Source organism: Diabrotica undecimpunctata, chromosome 5, assembly GCF_040954645.1.
Source record: "Diabrotica undecimpunctata isolate CICGRU chromosome 5, icDiaUnde3, whole genome shotgun sequence".
Taxonomy (NCBI): domain Eukaryota; kingdom Metazoa; phylum Arthropoda; class Insecta; order Coleoptera; family Chrysomelidae; genus Diabrotica; species Diabrotica undecimpunctata.
The window spans coordinates 161098674-161120199 of NC_092807.1; the positions used below are offsets into that span (position 1 = coordinate 161098674).

The 21526-nt window shown below is 34.0% G+C and overlaps 1 protein-coding gene across 1 annotated transcript; it reads left to right on the plus strand.

Annotated features, from left to right (window-relative positions):
- Nucleotides 1-2198: 2198 nt before the first annotated feature.
- On the plus strand, nt 2199-21526 carry LOC140440876 (B1 protein-like). The gene is made up of 6 exons (XM_072531237.1): nt 2199-2356; nt 8785-8913; nt 11922-11957; nt 15256-15364; nt 20034-20098; nt 21389-21526. Exons 1-6 carry the CDS (start codon nt 2282-2284, stop codon nt 21404-21406), a joined length of 432 nt encoding a protein of 143 aa, XP_072387338.1. The 5' UTR covers nt 2199-2281; the 3' UTR covers nt 21407-21526.

Consider the following 21526-nt stretch of genomic DNA (forward strand, 5'->3'; position numbering starts at 1 on the left):
TCACTATAGAAAAAACTGAGAAGCCCGACACACATGACTGTTTCTAAAACCTTAGAGAATGATGGTAAGATGCTTATCGGACGATAATTTTCTAGTAAAGTGGCATCACCTTTTTTATACACTGGTTTTACTACAGCTATTTTTAGCTACAGCTAAGGTCCACGAATCATAGATATGCCGGTTTGTTGTATTCTAATGATTTCTCTTGCACTTACCTCATTATAAATATAGCGTCGGTGCATGACCTTCCCAGCATAAAACCTTGTTGTTCTTCTGTTAGTGTTATAATTTCATTCAGTTTATTTGTTATCACTTTGGATGTTAATTTTAGTGTTGTGTTTAATAAATTAATTCCTCTCTAATTTTTCGGGTCCGACTTGCCCCCCTTTTTGAAGAGAGGTATTAGAATGCTTGATCTCCATTCTTGAGGAATTCTGTTTTGTTGTATTATTTTTTGGATTAGTCTTAATAGTTGTTTGGTCAGATCTGGTCCTCCGTACTTTAGGAGTTCATTCGGTAATCTGTCCTCTCCTGGTTAATTTTCTATTTTTTAATTTCCTTAATGCTTCTTTAACCTCTTCCTTCTCAATATTTATTTCTTCGTTTGTCGTCACCTCTGGTGTTGGTTGTTCATTATCGTCTTCTTCTTCTTAATGTGCCCCATCCCTAAGAACATTGGCGATCATCATGGGCCATTTGACTCTATCTGCAGCCGTTCTGAAAAGTTCTATTGACCTTTTCCCACTCCATTGTCTCAGATTCTTCAGCCAGGACGTGCGCCTTCCCTCCGGTCCTCTTTTGCCTTTCACCTTCCCTTGTATGACCATGTGTATGTGACCATAGTAGCTCATTTTTCTTTTTTTATAGTGTTAAGTGTGTCTTTATTTATTCTTCGTAGCGTTTCCGCATTTGTTATGTGTTGTGTCCAAGATATTTTCCACATTCATTATCGTCACCCCTAGCTAGTAGTGATCGGAAGTAGTCTACTCATGTTTCCTTCTGAATATGTTTCGTTTTTATTAGTTCGTTCATCTCTTTTCTTTGTCCCCTCATTATTCTCCCTATTTCTTTTTGTGTTCCATAGAAGTCGTGTTACATCTGTTTTGAGAAACTCTGCCAGTGTTCCTTTTTTATTTGTCTAACTAAAATATTCGTTTCATTTCTGATTCGTTTATAGTGGTTGTATTCCTGTTGTGTTTTTGTGTTCTCTATTGGAAAAAGGCTTCCTTCTTTTCTTTTCATTTTGTCTTCACTTCCTCTCTAAACCATGGTGTTTTCTTTTTTGATATGTTAGTGTTCGTTACTTTCCTCTCTCCAAGTGATTCTGTTGCTCCGTTAATTATGTTATTTTTGAGTTTTCCCCAGCTTTCCTCGATGTTATCGTTTTCTTATATTTCATTCCCAGCGATTTTCTCTGATATTCTTTTCCTGTATAAATATTTCGTGGATTCCATATTTAGTCCTTCGACTTTGATTTTTATTTGTGTTGGCGTCGCTCTCTTGGGGAGGGGGAAGTATTTCAGAATGATTCTTATTTTACATAGTACTAGGCTATAGTCGCTACCTACAGCTGCTGAGTTGAGGCATCTTACGTCGATTATTTTCAATGGATTGAGAAAAAATGGAAACGGAAAATGGAAAAATCCATCTTGCTCTCTTGGCTGTGCAGCATCTCTATATAATGCATTTGTTAATCTGTTTTGACGATCTTTGTGAATATCTTGTATATGATTGGTAATTGACTTATATCTCTGTAGTTTTTTATATCCTCTTTGCTACCTTTCTTATGAATGAGAATTATCTTTGCTGTATTCCAGTGGTCTGGTGTGTATTTTGATCTTAAGGCAGTCCGTAAATATGCCTGCTAAGATTTTCCAGGTTTTATTGTCAGTGTATTTAAGTAGTTTCACTGTTATGTCATCTATTTCAGCTGCTTTACAGCTTTTCATTTTTGCAATTGTCGATTCTACTTCTTCTGAAAGGACTTCTGGTACAGCTGATACATACAATGTAACACAAAATATAAAAACCGTAATAAAATACAAATGTAAGAAAATTATTTACTAATAAATATTTTCTTGCAGTTAATAATAGATTGCTGATTATAGTTATTACTAGTTTAATTAGTAGTTAATCGCAAATTAACGTGCAAAAAATTATATAAAAACTAGTTAAAAAACTCTAAATCCCGTTTACACCTGTACGATAGTCACTAATATAAATACTTGGGAAAATATAAGAATTTCGCGATTAATATTAAAATTCAATCAAACGCAACATAATGTATCGGGTTATAGTATCAGTGTTTGTATTATTTATAACGGCCAAAATAGCAGCACATCCTCTAGACTTAAAAGTAAGTTTTTTCAATTTTAATATATTCAGTTATATTCTTTTCCTGATCTTGCAACTCATTTACTTATTTATTTCATTATTTCTTACACATGTCTTTACTATTAAGTTCTTCTCCAACATCGTCATCACCATCATATTATAGTGATCCCTAAACGAAGCAGCCCTCTAATTACACTCTGAATTCTCAAAGATTTCGCATTTAGCGAGCATTTAACATTTGGAATATTATTGGAAATGATAATTTCACTATGCGGAAATTTCAAAAGGTGGACAAAAATTTTAACAATTTGTGAAAAATTATTGCATTAAAAAGCATCAATGTGAACCGCGGATTGCAGCATCAAAGCTGAATAATATTTAATTTTTTTAACAAAAGATGTACGAATAATTCCAAATATTTAGTCTAAAAATTTAAAGAAAAATTCAGTATTTATATTATTGTATTTATGAGTAATTAGTAAATGTCATGACAATATTGACTTGATTTGGGTACCGTTCAGGCGACATTTCTTCATTTTCACCTATGTAACCAGGTCGTCTGGCCAAGTCTTCTTCAGTCTTCGTTCCTCCATTGGTGGCTGATATAATTCACTGATAATTTGGCTGTGATGCGTTGAATTAAGAATATTGTCCTTGTTGGCGTAAAGTGATATGACATCTTTTATGGTGGGTGGTCCCAGGTCATTGTGGATGGTTGCATTGCTCACATACCAAGGGGCGTTAGCTATCATACGCAGTGTTTTGCGTGATTGGAAGGTTTGCAAAATTTTTGTGTTTAAAGGCTTGCTACAGCCCCAGACTTCTACGCCATAAGTCCATTTTGGTTTTAGTATGATTTTGTAAAGCGGTATTTTGTTCTACAATGACAATTGTGACTTTCTGCAAGTAACCAATTCATCATCATCATCATCACTGGCTTTACAACTCTGAGTAAGTCTTCTCCGCATCCACTATCGCCCTCCATCCTCTGCGCTTCTATTTCCCATTGTTGTACCCAAATTCTAGATAAATTGGCTTTAACATCATTCTTCCATCTTTTTCTCGGTCGGCCTACTGATCTTCTACCATCTGGTCTTTCAAAAAACACTGTCTTTAACACTCTGTCATACTCTGATCATACCACGTGACCTACCCATCTTATTCGGTTTGCCCTGATATGTCTAACTATGTTTTCAGTTCCATACAGAGTCACCAATTTAGCATTGCGACGTCTTTTCCAGTCCCCTGTGAATTCATCTCTTTGAGAGCCAAATATTATTCTGAGAATCTTTGTTTCAAATATTAGAACCTTTTTGATTTCCCGCTGGTTGAGCTGGTTGAGAGTCTATGTTTCACTGCCATATGTAATAATTGGGCGAATAATCGACTTCTTCTTCTTCTTCTTCTCGTGCCACTCCTATCGGAGATTGGAAATCATCATGGCCACTGCGACTTTGTTAGCAGCGCGCCTAAAAAGTTCAATCGAACTACACCCGAACCATTCACGTAGATTACGAAGCCACGATATTTTTCTTCTTCCCACACTTCTTTTGCCCTTAATTTTGCCCTGCATGATATTTCTTAAAAGTTCGTACTTTTCACCTCGACTTGTACTAATCGACTTGTACAGTGTTAATTTAAATTTTGTTTTTAGCAGCTTCGATCTTAATAATGTTGAAAGGGAGTATAATGGTCTATTTCCCGCAGCTATCCTTGCTGAGACCTTTTTTTATGTGGTTGTCCGCTGTGATTATCGCCCCCAGGTATTTAAACTCCTTTATTACTTTGAAGTTGCGATCATTAATACTGATGTTCTGCCTAACTCTTGGTCTTGGATTTTTGGTTACTACCATGTATTTCGTATCTTCTTCATTTATTCGGAGACCTAGACTACTTGTTTCCTCCTCGAGCTGTGAAAACACCTCTCTCACGTCTCTTAATTACACTAATTTCTTGGTATTCCCATTTCTAACATTGCTATCCACAATTTTCTTCTTTTTCTGGAATCATATGCTTGCTGGAAATCTATGAAAATTTGGTGCACATCGCGGTTGAATTCCCAGTTTTGCTCTAATATTTGTCGGATGGTAAATATCTGATCTATAGTTGACCTTCCAGCACGAAAGCCGCATTGGTAGTCGCCTAGAATATCTTCCGAATATGATGTGAATCTCTTTAGCAAGATAATTGATAGCACTTTACATGATGTGCTAATAAGCGATATGCCTTTATAGTTTCGGAATTATTCTTTGTTTCCTTTCTTATATATGGGAATTATAACCCTTCCATTCTATTCTTTAGGCATTTTCTATTGTTGCCATACTCTCAGAATGATGTCATACAATTTTTAGTGTAGGCTTCCTCCTTTTTTAATAACTCCCCATTTATGCCATCATTTCCTGGTACTTTATGGTCTTTTAGAGACGCAATCGCATTCTTTACTTCCTCAAGTATTGGTGTTGGTATTTCGATATCTGCAGAATGAAACGTAATATCTGCTTCCTCCGTCTCACTTTCAATATTTAGTAAATTCCGAAAGTATTCATTCCATCGTTCGACGATTTCCGTTTCTATCATTATAAGTTCACCTGCTTCATTTCTCATAGGCTGTGTTACTCCAACACTTGCACCTTTTCTGACTGACTTCAGTTCACTAAAGAATTTCCTTATTTGATTCCTCTCGCCACTTCTGTCCATCTCCCGAATTTGCTGTTCTGGGTAGCTCCTCTTTTTTAACCAATTTATTTTACATTGAACAGAGTTTTTTTTGGCATTAATGTGTTGCTTCCAGGTCAGCTTTCGGTCCAGATGCAACCCAAGATATTTTACAACGTCTCTAGCAGGAATGCGGGCATTGTTTAGACTAACTTGTGGACAAGTGCGTCTTTTTTATTGTAAATATTATTTGGGTTGATTTTTCGATATCGACTTTAATTTTCCACTTTTTTGATCAATTCTCTAATGTATGTAAGTAATTTTGCAGCTTTTCAGATGCTATGTCTGGATCTTTATTTGAAACTAAAACGACTGTATCATCGGCAAAAGTCGCCACTGTGACGTCATCTGTAGTAGGTATGTCGAGAACACTTCCCTAAGGAACTAGGACTTGGATTGAGTGATAGGTTGAGAAATCATTATTGATTTTTACTTGGAACCAACGTTCGTTAATATAGGACTTCAGGATAAGGACGTATGTAGTCCATTTACCAACAGCTGAATCATATGCACTAACTTACCAATTTAAACTTACTAGAAACTATGGATTTTTGCATTTCCAACGATCATTAAGACGTAGAACGTGAACTACACCTGAACTTCCCAATATTTCCCAAAATATAAGAAGTTCAACGTTTACTCGTCTGAACCTTAGTCAATTGAACTATGGATTAACTTAGTTATCAGAAATCGGCCCTAAGAATAAATACAAACGAAAGTTAAAAATAATAAAATAAAATTGAAAGCTGTAAACCAACGGAAGATCTGTCATTACTTTTTACAGAATTGAGATTGCGGAAATAAGCTTCGTCTGATTATTTTATTTGTAACATCCCGAGATGATGTTAAAGTAAATGATTGGTTAAAGTCTTCGTGAGAGAGATAGGCTGTCATTTCTCTTAACTGACTGGGGTCAAAGTGATGGGAGAAATTTCCAAGTTTATTAATATAAGTTTCCAGGGTATGGATAAAATGAACTTCGATCAAGTAATGGTCGAATCCATCACTTAATACAAAATGTTTTACGTGTTTTAAAAGTTTATTTAATCAAACTATTAAAGTATTGTTGCATTCTTTTAATAAAGTATTCTTTAGCGTCATTTTGATCACAAGTCTATACTTACAGGTTCGTATTCAGTGTCGTGTCAATCTTTTAAACGTGCTTACTTATTATATTTTGTAATAATATTAATAAATAGTTTCCCCATGCAATTATAAACATGCCAGTTATTATTTTTTGAAAACAATCAATAGCAGCATGTTCGTAATTATTTGTTATTGGTGTCGTTTAATGTACGACTGTTTTATGTAATTAAGACATAAAATAATTGTTACGTACTTAAACGAACATTTTAAGGTCACTAAGACACACAGAATATATAATAAAATATTAATTATTCAAAATTATATGCTTACAGATTACAAAATAAGTATGCGATTTTGGTGAAAATTATGTTGGGTAAAACGTAATAGTTGATAGGAGATTTTCTGTTTGAAGTTTGTTTCTGTTGAAGTTTTCTATATATTTAAGTTCCATATTTAAGTGGTTTCTTTCGTGTATCCTCTTTTCTTCTCTTCTCTTTGTCTGTTAATTCTCTACAGTTGTTCTAGTTCGCGATTCTTCGCTCAGGTAAGCATCTTTCTGTAGGCGTCATTTTTATCTTTTGTTACATTCTTGTATTCATCGTCAAACCAATGATTTTTACGGGCACAAATTTCTGTTTCTATTTCTTTTTTTCGCTTCTGCTTTAATGTTTTTCTTTTTTTTTTTCTGGTCTATTAGGAGTCTATATCTGTCTGACCTTCTTCATTTACATTTTGATTCCTTAGTCTGTTAGTTACGTGTGGCCTGTTCTCTTGTACGGAATGGAAGCATGGACGTTAAAGGCCAGTTCCATTAACAAACTTGAAGTGTTTGAAATGTGGTGCCTGCGTCGAATGCTTAGAATATCATGGACGGACAGGGTCAGAACTGAGGAAGTACTCAGAAGAGCGGGCTTACAGGATAGGGAACTTTTTAGTTATGTAAAAAGTAAGAAGCCTGCATACTTGGGACACATATTACGAGGAGAAAGATATACTTTTCAGCAACTGATACTCGAAGGGAAGATAGAGGGTAGGAGAGGTCTGGGACGTAAAAAAATATCATGGCTGCGCAATATTCGACAAAGGACAGGAATTCACAGCTATGAAATGCTTCGCAATGCTGCTAAAAACAGAATTATTTAATCCTCGCTATTTAACATCTCACCTGACAAGACGATGTACGGTGGACGCCTACGCAGAAATTCACGGCACCTTAAGAAGAAGAAGTCTGTTAGTAATGTTTTCTGAGTACCGTTCTGCAATTGTTACATCTCTCAGCTTTTGTACATTCCATTTTATTTTCTTTACTGGTGTTTGAAATTCTAGCCCTCAATGTTAAGATTACTAGGTAATGATCTGAGTCTATGTTTGTGCCTCTATAACTTTTGCAGTTTATTACATCTGTTCCATGCCTTGAATCTACTGACCTAAGATGTGATCAATGTGACTCGTTGTTCTTCCATAAGGAGAGGTCCAGGTTACCTTGTGTATGTTCTTGTGTTCAAAATAGGTACTAGCGACTGTCATATTGAGTGCTGCTGCTAAGTTTATCAGTCTTAATCCATTATAACTACTGATGTTGTGTAGGGTATGCTTTACTATCGTGGGCATGAAAACTCGCTCTCGTCCTATTCGTGTATTCATGTCACCTTATACAATCTTAATGTCATTTCTGGGACATCTTCTGTAGGCTTCTCTCTCTGGAACAGATGAACTGTTCTCTATTTCCTTTTATTTGTCTGACTGGTCTGACTTTGGTGACTGTAGGCTTCAAAGTCAATAATAAGGCCATTTGTTCTTTGGTTTACAATAAATCCCACCCCATCCATATGTTGGCTTGCTTTCATTGCAACTATAATATATGGAATGGTTTCTCTTGTCAAGAGTGCTCATTCATGTTCACCGCATTTCCTGCAGTGCTAAAACATCTACTTTGTACGTGCTCACTATATCTAGTAAATATGTGAGTGCTCCAGTTCGGTAAAGGGTTCGGTTATTCCATGTTCCTAATCTCAATTTCATTTTTCGTCCAGCTAATAGTTCCTGAGATTCCGTAACACATGTTATGCTTTTTTACGGGAAGAAGTTGTCAGCCTCTTGCCCAACCCCCAACTTGGAGGTCCAGGGACTCTTCTGTTAGGGTTGCCATACCGATGAGGGCGTTCCCCTATGCACCACCTGGGGACGTGTCCGATAGGAGAAAGACAACTCCACATCAGTATTGTGGCTTTATTTTATACATACTTAGCTAGCAAGTTTACACCAAGCTCTAGTAAAAGTTAAGTAGTTGAGTTAAGTTGGTGCGTTATCTTTGCTGATCCTAATATATTTAATTTTCTTAATATTAAAATTTATTCCATAACTCTGACTCTTCTGTAACTTTATTGACTATGTGTTGTAAGCCTTCTTGAATATTTAGTCATTCTCCGTTTACTTAAATACCTTTATCTGTCTCATGTAGTGCCTTTGCAAACATGTCTTCAATCAATATTTAATCACGTAAATAATAAATTAATTAATCACAATAATATTTTCGCTTCTTTACACACCTGCGATGAAATTATACCCTTTTAGGGTAAAATTACATCGAATGATTTTATAATTTGTAATTAAATTAAGAGAAAATAATTAAATTTTCAAATGTTTTAGGATTTTAAGCAAGAAGTTATAGAGCTTACAAAAGTACTACACGACGAATGTGTTGCAAAAACAGGTGTGAATGAACAACTAATAGAAAAAGCAAAAGAGGGTATTTTCGAAGATGACGTTAAATTTAAGGTAGGTACCTCATTCCGTAATATTAGAAAAGTGTCTGGAACGGGAAACGATTCCAAGAGATTCGACGAGCTGTTTTAAAAATTCCATTTATAAAAAGGGAAAGAAGAGAGAATGCAGTAATTATCGGGATATTAGTATTGCATTGTCTATACTGCTAGCCCAAAATGGAAGAAAGGCTCTAATAGAGTGGGAACCAGTAACAAAAAGGATTATTTGGTCGAGACTGAAGGCAACATACTATAACATTATAGTAGTAGATTTGTATGCTCCTACAACGATGAAGATGGGAAAGAAGAATTTTATAAACAAATGCGAACAACGAATGTCAAGATTAGCAATAAATATAGAAGAGATATGAAAATAATAATCATCATCATCATCATTGGCTTTTACAACTCTTCGTGAGTTTTTGCCGCGTTTACTATTGCCTTCCATTGATTCCGATCCTGTGCTATTATTTCCCATGGCCTTACTTCCATCTTCTCCAGGTCTTCCCTGACTGCGTCTTTCCACCTTTTTCTAGGTCTTCCTGTCGATCTTCTACCATCTGGTCTTTCCCAAAACACATTGCTAATCAGTCTGTCGTCATCACTCCGTACCACATGGCCTGCCCATCTTAATCTATTGGCTTTTATGTATCTTACGATGTTTCATTTCCCGAAGAGAGTCTCTATTTCATTGTTGTATCTGCTCCTCCATTCATTTGTCACGCTGTCCCTGCAAGGACCATATATAATTCGCAGGATTTTATATAAATAATAATATTTCGCAGAAAATAATAATCGGAGACTTAAATACTAAAATGGACAATGATAATACAGGACATAAGTGACTAATCGAATTTTGCCAACAAAATGAACTTTTAACAGGTGGAAGCATCTTAAAACATAAGCAGATACATAAGGAAATATGAAGCCAGGATAAAGGTACAAGATCCAAATAGATCATATAACAATTTAATATAAATGGAAAAGCTTGTTGCAAGATATCAGAAGCTTAAGAGGTGCTGATGTGGGGTCAGACCACATGCTAGTCAGAGCGGACCTAAGAATGAAGTTAACCAGATATAAAAACGAAAAAACCAATAGAAGTAACATCTCTCTTCAATATCTGCAGTTAAAGAAGCACTCTCAGATTTAATAGAAGGTATATCTATCAATGAAGAAGTTTTGAACAACTTGCGTTTTGTAGCCGATACAGTAATAATTACGGATAACAACAATGATTTACAGAACATAATCATCATCATCATCAGTAGCTCGACAACACTTTCTGGGTCCTGGCTAGTTCTAGGATTTTCCGCCATTCAGTTCTGTTCCTTGCTTTGTTTTTCCAGTTGGTAATCTTAAGTGTTTTCAGATCTTGTTCCACTTGTCCCATGTATCTAAGTTTGGGTCTTCCCTTTGACCTTCTCCCTACTGGTGTTTGCCTCATTATATGTTTTGGTGTTTCAGTCTCCAACATCCGCTCAACATGGCCCAACCAGCGCAGACGTCCGATCTTTATGGATGTTATGACCTTGGATTCATTGTATGCTGTGTATAGTTCAAAATTATATCTTCTGTGCCATATGTTTCGGCGCCATTCTTTCACCCCCTTATGTATGTGTCTAAGGATTTTTCATCCAAACGTACCTAATAGGTTGTCATCGTTTTTCGACAGTGTCCATGTCTCTGATCCATATACAAAGACCGGTTTTATCGGGGTCTTGTATATTTTGCATTTGATTTTTCTTGTGATGTTGTTAGATCTTAGATGTTTAATTAGTCCAATATAAATATGTTTTATTAGCGATATGTATTCTTCTCTTAACTTCTTCACTGACATTGTTATTTGCGGTAACTAGTGAACCTAGATATGTGAAATTTTTCACGCTTTCGATGTTATAGTCTCCTATTGTCAGATTCTGTAGGTTTCTTTGGCCTGTCGATTTGCTGGCCTTCATGTATTTGGTTTTTATTTCGTTAATGTTTAGGCCACTGTTTTGTGCAGCTCTTTCTATCGCATTAAAGCTTCTATCATCTCTCTTTCGCTTCTAGCTATGATATCAACATCATCTGCAAATGCCAATATTTGTACACTTTTGTTATTATTGTTCCTCTGGTGTTGACTTTTGACTCTCTAATTATTTTCTCTAATATGATGTTGAATAGAATACAGGATAGGGCATCTTCCTGTTGTAGGCTCATTCTCACATGGATTGTATCTGTTAGTGCGTTTTGAATTCGAATTTTGCTTTGTACTTTAAGTGTTTCTTGTACTATGTCAATGAGTTCAGTTGGAATATTAAACTCTTTCAGTGCATGGATCAAAAATTCTCGATGGAAGCTATTATAGGCACTCTCAAAATCAATAAAAGATGATGTGTGTCTATATTAAATTTACTAGTCTTTTCAAGATTTGCCTCAAGACGAAGATCTGATCTATTGTGGACTTCTGCCTGCAGAAATCACATTGATATCCCCCAACTATTTGTTCCGCATATGATCTCAATCGGTCATACACAATATTTGACACTATTTTATATGCCACAGTTAGTAGCGTTATTGCCTGGTAGTTTTTACATTGAAGCTGATCTCCTTTTTTATGTAGTGGGATAATTACTCCGGTATTCCAGTCTTGTAGCAGTTGTTTATTATTCCATTTGTTCACTATTAGTTCGTGTATCGCATTAAAGAGGGAGTCTCCGCCTTTCTTAATTATTTCTGCGCTAATGTTGTCTAATCGGTGACTTGTTGTTTTTCAGTCTGATAACTGCTTCTTGTATTTCCGTATCCGTTTGATCCAGATACAGAACATAATACAACGCCTTAATATATGCTGCTATGAATACAGACTAAGGTTGAATTTGAAGAAAACTAAATGCTAAACTAAAACTTGGAATAAGAAGATCATACTTTACTTTAACTTGATTAAAATAATATAAATGTGTTAAAATATTTGTTTATGTTGTAATAATTTATAGTATATGGTATATTTTTAAAAATAATTACTATTCTATGTTTTAGAAATATTTGTCGTGTTGCTGGGTCACCTCAGCTGTGGTAAGTGCAGATATTTTTAAATTAATATTTTTTATTTTTTTTTATGTATGTATTATGTATTCATTCATAAAGGGTATTATTTTACTCGTATATTCCTGAGGATTTACCTATTTATTTGTCCTGATATAAAATTATAAAAATAATTCAGTAACAATGGAGACGCATCAGTTTTTCTAAAGAGTTACCAAAACCAGATTAAAAAAATCTTATTTAAACAACACTTAACAACAAACAAACTAAACAGATTATTCTACTATAAAATTGACACAAATTAAAAACGAACTATTAGGAAAAAGAGAATCATAAGTATTTTGAAAACTATTTGTTATATTTTGTCAATTCGGCGATTTCCTTTATTTACAAAAATATTAACAACAGAATTGTAGAAAGGAGATTTGGTCATTAATCCATTTAAAAAACGTTTCTCAATGGAAATTAAAGAAAGTGATGACATTCGATCTTGCAATTGGGTATTTCTTTAGCATGTTTAATGAGCTTCATTGCTGAAAAACTTCTTTCAACGGATGCAGTAGCCAGAATTGTTAAAAATGCATTTGTCAAATTAAAAGCTTCCGAAAATGTATTATCAAGCTCTGAGGACTTTAAATATTGATACAATTCTTGTACATTTTTTTTAATATAATCTAGATCATTATAAAGAACTGTCAATTCAGTTTTTAACTTTACTGTGTCAAATTTTTGTTAATATAACTTCACAAGTTTATAAAACGCGCTCTCTGGGAATTTTTTTGCCATAATTTTAAAAACTGTTAAACATTTAAAAAAAATTCGTCGATAAGACGTCTCTTCATTTTCATTAATATTGTTAATACGTTGCCTCTTATTGGATTTGGGGACAGCAACAATTACAAAATCTTCCAGCTTTGACCATCGACTTTCAAAATTATTCCGCTCCAATTACAAAAATTCGAGAAATTCATTAACCTTTCTCGTGCAAAATCCAATGTCATACATTTTTTTCTGTAAAATATCAAATAAAACTTATGGTTTTGGTAGAATAATCTCAAATTAACTTAAAAAGAGAATAAAATCAAATTCTTACAATGTAACGTAAAAAACTTTCAAACAAATTTGTGTCTCTCCATTCCATGTTGCTGTGTCAGTATGCATTTCTTTAAATAGTTCGAGAAGCTCTGAACCAATACAAGAAACAGCCTCAGCGAGTCTACCAGCGTAAATCCACCTTGTTGCTGCTAGTTTGGGTAAAAGTTTTTGTACTAATTTATTCAAAGCAGCACGATTGGACGATTTTGAAAAAATGCAGCAAGCCCTGATAACGTTTTAAATAAAATTTTGCACTCTTTAATATGTTTCACTGATTGCTGTTAAACCAAATTGAGTCTATGCGTATAACAATGAACAAAAATTACATCTTGATACTTATCTCTAAACAGTTTTTGTTCTGTTGCCCCTTCATTACAGCCGCACAACCGTAAGTCTGCTCTTCTTCTTCATGTGCCATCTCCTCTAAGAAGGTTGGTAACCATCATGGCAATTCGCACTTTCGATAACGCTGCTCTAAAGAGGTCAGCAGAAGTGCAGTTAAACCAAGCTCTCAAATTGTATAACCAGGAGATGCGTCTTCTTCCGCGACTCCTTCTACCCTGTATTATTAATTGCAGCAAGTTATAATGCTCGCCCCTCATGACATCTCCCAAATATTGCAGTTTTCTGACTTTAATTGTATTTAAAACTTCTTTATCTTTTCTTATTCTTCTCAACACCTCGACATTCGTGACTCTATTCACCCAACTTATTCTTAATATCCTGCTGTATGCCCATAACTCGAAGGCTTCTAATCTGTCCGAAACATCTTTCTTTAATGTCCAAGCTTCCAACCCATAAAATAATATGGAGAACACGTAGCATCTCAAAAGTCTTAACTTTAAAGAAATTGAAATGACTGACTTCTACCACTCTGTCAACCATTTGTTGTAAATCCTCAAGACATTCCGCTAATAAAATAGTCTGCCATTTACTTTTATTCCCATAGTTAGTTCTTCTAGTGCTTCCTGGATTATTTCCTCTGAATACAAATTGAACAAAGTAGAAGACAGGACACAGCCCTGCCTGACGCCCCTCTCAATCTGTATTTCATTTGAAAAGACTTCGATTTCTCTTTTACCACAGCGATCTGATTATAATAGATAGCGCTAATGAGCCTGATGTCTCTCATATCTAAGTTTTTCTTTTCAAGTAATTCGATAAGACGGTTATGTCTGACCTTATCGAAGGCTTTGTTGTAATCCAAGAAACACATATATACTGGCTGATTAACATCCATGCACCTTTGCACAAGTACATTCACAGCGAACAGGGCTTCTCTCGTTCCCAGTGCATTTTTAAATCCAAATTGAGTGTCACTTATGTCCTGCTCAAGTTTGTTGTGTATTCTCCGGTGTATAATTTTTAAAAATATTTTGAGCATATGACTCATTAAACTTATTATCCGGTGGTCTTGGCATTCTTTTGCATTTGGTTTTTTTGGTAATGTTATGAATGTTGACATCAGCCAATCTCTGGGAATGATTCCTGTACTGTATATTGTATTGAATAAGTCGACCAATATTCCAATTTGCTGTTCTTCTATTAACCGTATTATGTCTACAGGTATTTCGTCAGGACTTGTTGCCTTGTTGTTCTTTGTTCGCTTTATCGCCTCTAATACCTCATCTTCTGTTATGTCTGGGCCGTTGTCGAACTTTTCCTGCTCTAGTACTATCTCAGTTCGGTTGTCTTTAAATAGCTCTTGAATATATTCATGCCATCTTTTAAGCCTTTCACCGACGTCTATAATTATTTTGCCGTTTATTTAGTTATTTAATAAATTGTCCTATTCATGTTGCAAGTTTCGCTTTAATGTAGTTTTTGATGCGTTACAAAAAAGTTGAAATTGACACTAGCAAAATATAAGCATCGCGTTTGGTTTTTAAGAGGTATTCAATGTAATTTTTGAACACTTTTTCACAAGATAGAGTTAATATGAACAAAAAGGTATTCATGCCTGAATTCTTTAGCGAAATGCCTGTCTAATGATGTACTACATAAGGTATATTTTCTATTCAAAATTAAATGTTTCTGGTACTAAAAGAGAAGATATCTATATCGTTGGAATAAAAATCGGTCTGTTTTAGCATTAAAATCAAATGATTTGGCAAATTTCAGGATGGACTCATTTGGATGGCCAACCCTATACTTGGAAATCAAATAAACTAAAATAATTCTTAGCTTTATATCTTAATAACTTAAACAAGTTTTATTAATTTTCTTTTTTTAGATGGAAAAGTCAGGGAAACTGAATGAAGACATGCTCGTCGGTTTCATACCTCCGGAATATAAAAACAACATTATGCAAGCTGTTACAACATGTCAAAAAAAGTTTGCAGGTTAGTATTTTCGATTTCAATTGTTATTTTAAATTGGCTAACCCGACAGACGTTGTCCTGTCTTGGATATATAAGTTAAAAAAGTGAATAGAATCTGGACCATTTCCGAAAACTAACATGTGTCGCAGTATGCGCTTCGCGTTGCTTGTCACTTTGACTTTTGGTTGGATTATCGACCGAAACATAAACAAATAATTTTGTAGTAAATTAGCAGGTATGCAGTCTGTTGTATATTTGTAAACAAAACTCATTTTTTTCTTTACATCTCTATATTTCGCTAATTGTTTGTTAGCTACATCAGGAGAAAATAATTAAAAGTATTTACCATTTCCATGTTCAAAACAGTACTCTGTATTGACTAACTAGTTAATGCGAACTCAGTCCAGAGTACATAGCTCTCTACTATGACTGAGCCAAATTGCAACGATGAATGGCAGCTACTATTTACACATACCAGTTTGTCGTCAGGATTCGCAGAAATTGCTGAGATGAGGGTTGACATTAACCATCCAATCCAATTCAAATTTCAACGAATCGTTACAATGACGTGTTTACACATACAAAAAATCATAACAATTTTTTTCCTCTTTTTCGGCAAACTGGGGTTTCAGAAAAAAACACATGTTTGGAATAAGCTGAACCAAGTTCATGTACCAAAACAATAAACAAAATTTTTTTTTGTAAAATTTGGAAAAAAATTTCCAAGGAGGTACCCTTGGATTTTTATCAAATTTGGTTAATCGGCTATATTGGCGTCAATTTTGGTCCGAGAGTCAAGCAAATAGACATTTCCTATATAAAATTGGCCGCTCGTTCTTCTGCCAAAACTCAGAATTTCCCTAAATCTAACTGTTCGTGAGAAAAATTTCCACTTGGATGTATGTATTCGCTGAAAATTTCGAGAAAATTAAAAGTGTATATTTTGATTGAAATTTGAATTATTTCCATTAACGGTGACTTGCTGATTAAAAAAATCTAAACATGTGGCCAGAAATTATGCACCGTTTTGCTGGAAAATCGAAAAAACTGTAGACCATTGGATTTTTATCAAATTTCGTTAATTGGCTATATTGGCGTCAATTTTATTCCGAGAGTCAAGCGAATGGTTATTTCCTACATAAAATTGGCCGCTTGTTCTTTTGCCAAACTCAGAATTTTCCTACATCTAACGGTTCGTAAGAAAAATTTCCAGTTGAATGTCTGTATTTGCTGAAAATTTCGAGAAAATTAAAAGTGTATATTTTGTCTAAAATTTGAATTATTTCGATTAAGGGTGACTTGCTGATTAAAAAAATCTAAACCTGTGACTAAAAATTATGCACCGTTTTGCCGGAAAATCGAAAAAACTGTAGATTTTTTAATTCGATTTCTCGTCTTTACCGGCAAATTGGAGTTAAGGGATCAGAAAAAAACACATGTTTCAAATAAGCTGGACCAAGTGCATGTACCAAAACATTAAACAATTTTTTTTTTGTAAAATTTGGAAAAAATTTTCCAAGGGGGTACCCTTGGATTTTTATCAAATTTGGTTAATCGGCTATATTGGCGTCAATTTTGGTCCTAGAGTCAAGCGAATAGACATTTCCTACATAAAATTGGCCGCTCGTTCTTCTGCCATACTCGGAATTTTCCTACATCTAACAGTTCGCGAGAAAAATTTCCCCTTGGATTTCTGTATTTAAGTCACATAAAGAGTGGAATTGAATTCCAAATCTGTGCCTTTTAGAGGGTATATACTGTTTAAATGCTAGCCTTCCCTTATAAAGCATCAAACTTTGGTCGATACAAATGTTTCTGAATGGATACAGAAATCTACAAAAAACGGTCTTTAAATGGTCTAAAACGATTCGCAGCTTAAAAATGGAATCTTCTTCAACAGTATTGTTATCTGAAAAACGTAACAACGACAATATAAGGAACAATACTCTTCATTCACATCAGTGTCTTTTCAATTTGTTGCGACACGAGAATTTTATTCAATATCACTATGTTCCACAACGAATTTGTAAAAATTGTTAATTTCAACAACCATTGCTTGCATAAAAGTCAAAGAAAAAAATGTTTTGAAACTACTTCCGAGAGTCAAGCGAATGAATATTTCCTACATAAAATTGGCCGCTCGTTCTTCTGCCAAACTCAGAATTTTCCTACATCTAACGGTTCGTTAGAAAAATTTCCAGTTGAATGTCTGTATTTGCTGAAAATTTCGAGAAAATTAAAATTGGATATTTTGTTTGAAATTTGAATTATTTAGATTAAGAGTGACTTGCTGATTAAAAAAATCTAAACATGTGGCTAAAAATTATGCACCGTTTTGCCGGAAAATCGAAAAAACTGTAGACCATTGGATTTTTATCAAATTTCGTTAATTGGCTATATTAGCGTCAATTTTATTCCGAAAGTCAAGCGAATAGACATTTCCTACATAAAATTGGCCGCTTATTCTTCTGCCATACTCGGAATTTTCCTACATCTAACAGTTCGCGAGAAAAATTTCTCGTTGGATGTCTGTATTTGCTAAAAATTTCGTGAAAATTAAAAGTGTATATTTTGTTTAAAATTTGAATCATTTCGATTAAGGGTGACTTGTTGATTAAAAAAAATTAAACATGTAGCTAAAAATTATGCACCGTTTTGCCGGAAAATCGAAAAAACTGTAGATTTTTTAATTCGATTTCTCGTCTTTTCCGGCAAACTGGAGTTAAGGGATCAAAAAAAAAACACATGTTTAGAATAAGCTGGACCAAGTGCATGTACCAAAACATTAAACAAAATTTTTTTTTTTGTAAAATTTGGAAAAATTTTTCCAAGGGGGTACTCTTGGATTTTTATCAAATTTGGTTAATCGGCTATATTGGCGTCAATTTTGGTCCGAGAGTCAAGCGAATAGACATTTCCTACATAAAATTGGCCGCTTATTCTTCTGCCATACTCGGAATTTTCCTACATCTAACAGTTCGCGAGAAAAATTTCCCCTTGGATGTCTGTTTTTGCTGAAAGTTTCGTGAAAATTAAAAGTGTATATTTCGTTTAAAATTTGAATTATTTCGATTAAAGGTGACTTGCTGATTAAAAAAATCTAAACACGTGGCCAGAAATTAAGCACCGTTTTGCCGAAAAATCGAAAAAACTGTAGACCATTGGATTTTTATCAAATTTCGTTAATTGGCTATACTGGCGTCAATTTTGTTCCGAGAGTCAAGCGAATGGACATTTCCTACATAAAAATGGCCGCTCGTTGTTCTGCCATCCTCAGAATTTTCCTACATCTAACGGTTCGTGAGAAAAATTTCCAGTTGAATGTCTGTATTTGCTGAAAATTTCGAGAAAATTAAAAGTGTATATTTTGTTTGAAATTTGAATTATTTAGATTAAGGGTGACTTGCTGATTAAAAAAATCTAAACATGTTCTTAAAAATTATGCACCGTTTTGCCGGAAAGTTGAAAAAACTGTAGATTTTTTAATTTGATTTTTCGTCTTTTCCGGCAAACTGGGGTTAAGGGATCAGAAAAAAACACATGTTTGGAATAAGCTGGACCAAGTGCATGTACCAAATCAATAAACAAAATTTTTTTTTTGTAAAATTTGGAAAAAAATTTCCAAGGGGGTACCCTTGGATTTTTATCAAATTTGGTTAATCGGCTATACTGGCGTCAATTTTGGTCCGAGAGTCAAGCGAATAGACATTTCCTACATAAAATTGGCCGCTCGTTCTTCCGCCATACTCGGAATTTTCCTACATCTAACAGTTCGCGAGAAAAATTTCCGCTTGGATGTCTGTATTTGCTAAAAATTTCGTGAAAATTAAAAGTGTATATTTTGTTTAAAATTTGAATCATTTCGATTAAGGGTGACTTGCTGATTAAAAAAATCGAAACATGTGGCCAGAAATTATGCACCGTTTAGCCGGAAAGTCGAAAAAACTGTAGACCATTGGATTTTTATCAGATTTCGTTAATAGCTATATATTCGTCAATTTTAATCCGAGAGTCAAGCAAATGGATATTTCGTACATAAAATTGGCCGCTCGTTCCTCTGTTAAACTCAGAATTTTCCTAGATCTAACGGTTCGTGACAAAAATTTCCAGTTTAATGGCTGTATTTGCTGAAAATTTCGAGAAAATTAAAAGTGTATATTTTGTTTGAAATTTGAATTATTTCGATTAAGGGTGACTTGCTGATTAAAAAAATCTTAACACGTGGCCAAAAATTATGCACCGTTTTGCCGGAAAATCGAAAAAAATGTAGACCATTGAATTTTTATCAAATTTCGTTAATTGGCTATATTGGCGTCAATTTTGGTCCGAGAGTCAAGCGAATGCACATTTCCTACATAAAATTGGCCGCTCGTTCTTCTGCCAAACTCAGAATTTTCCTACATCTAACTGTTCGTGAGAAAAATTTCCACTTGGATGTATGTATTCGCTGAAAATTTCGAGAAAATTAAAAGTGTATATTTCGTTTAAAATTTGAATTATTTTGATTAACGGTGACTTGCTGTTTAAAAAAATCTAAACATGTGGCTAAAAATGATGCACCGTTTTGCCGGAAAATCGAAAAAAGTGTAGATTTTTTAATTCGATTTATTTGATCGTTACAATAAATTACTAATTTTTTTAAGATACCTAATGCATGCATCATTTGAAAATATATTTTGTATATTTTTAGATTTAAAACCTCTTCATAATATGGTATTTGAAATGGAAAAATGTATGTATACTGCTTCGCCGGAGGTAAGGTTTATTTTATTGTCTAATAGATAAACATTAAAGTAATTTTTAGAATTCTGTAATACAGCAAACACAGGCTATAGCGGAATAAGTTGGTTTTTTTTTTATTTGAGAGTACATATTTAGAAACCCCCTTTAGTAGCATCCGTAGCTCAGTGGCTTTGCTTTACAAAACCTAAAAAAAAATTACGAACATACATTTTAATGCCCAAAAACCTATGATTTTTTTTAGAGTTTCTGATTAAAATTAAGCTCAGGAAAAATATTTGAATTTTTCAAAAAAATTTAAAAATATGTAGGTAATTTTTCAATGGCGGGGTTTAATTCTTCATGCTCGCTCCGGAAAATCCTTAAAATTCGTAAAAACCCACTTTTCCCATGTTTTCAGCCCATAACCCCACTTAAATGAGGCAAATAACGATTTTTTTTTTCTCCCCTTTATTCGAGTTGAGATTACCATTTAAATATTTTCATGGTGATTCTTCCCATGGTTTTGGAATATAATCATATCTGTATGTCAATAGATAACAATTTTTAGTATATTTTTTATTATTTCTAATAGAGCAATCACCTAGGTCCACACTAAATCCCTTTTATGATTTAAAACGATTAGATACCCGTAATATTTTTTTATCTATTTCTTTTTTTAGAATCGGATATCAAAGCTTCACTATTTTTGTGAGTTATCAAAAGCTCATCTAAAAGCTTATCTAAAAAAAACAAATATTATATACTAAAACGCTAAGCTCTTTTCTTGTCCACCACTTTACTCATAAACCATATTAGATAATTAAAATATTTTTTCGGAATATTATTAGTATTACGTACGAGATAAGATATACTTTTGGTACAAAAATTCACTTCCGGTTTTGAGATGACCGGAAGTTAAAATTTACTTTAAGTTTTAGACCCCACAATGTATATATGGATCGAAAGGTCTCGTCGAGACGAATCTAAATATGTATTTCCGGTTGCGATCCGACACCAGAAGTGACCCGAAACGCGCATAAAACGTCAAGATAGAGCAAATCTGACACCGGATTCGTGATTAGGATGCAAAATTAACTGCTAAATAATATCCATGTCGACATTTGATGAACTAAAAATTGCATTCCGGTTTTGAGGTCGACTTCCGGTTTCATTTTTATTAGTCAAATCAATAGAGAATTTAACGTAGAGTTCTCTTAATCTCTTAATCTCTTAATTTTTCTCGCAAAATAAAAATTTCATTTAAAAAACTCGATGTCGAGTTGGTCCGCTAGTAAACTACTAACTACATTTTATCTTTTTTAGATGTTTGTCATGTTTTAAAACGAAAATTACTTCTCCAAGAGACCTGAAGACACTAGCCGCTATAATTGTCACTAGATTGAGTTTATAATTAAATTATGTAAAATTAATGTAGATAATAAAAATATTAACAAAATCAAA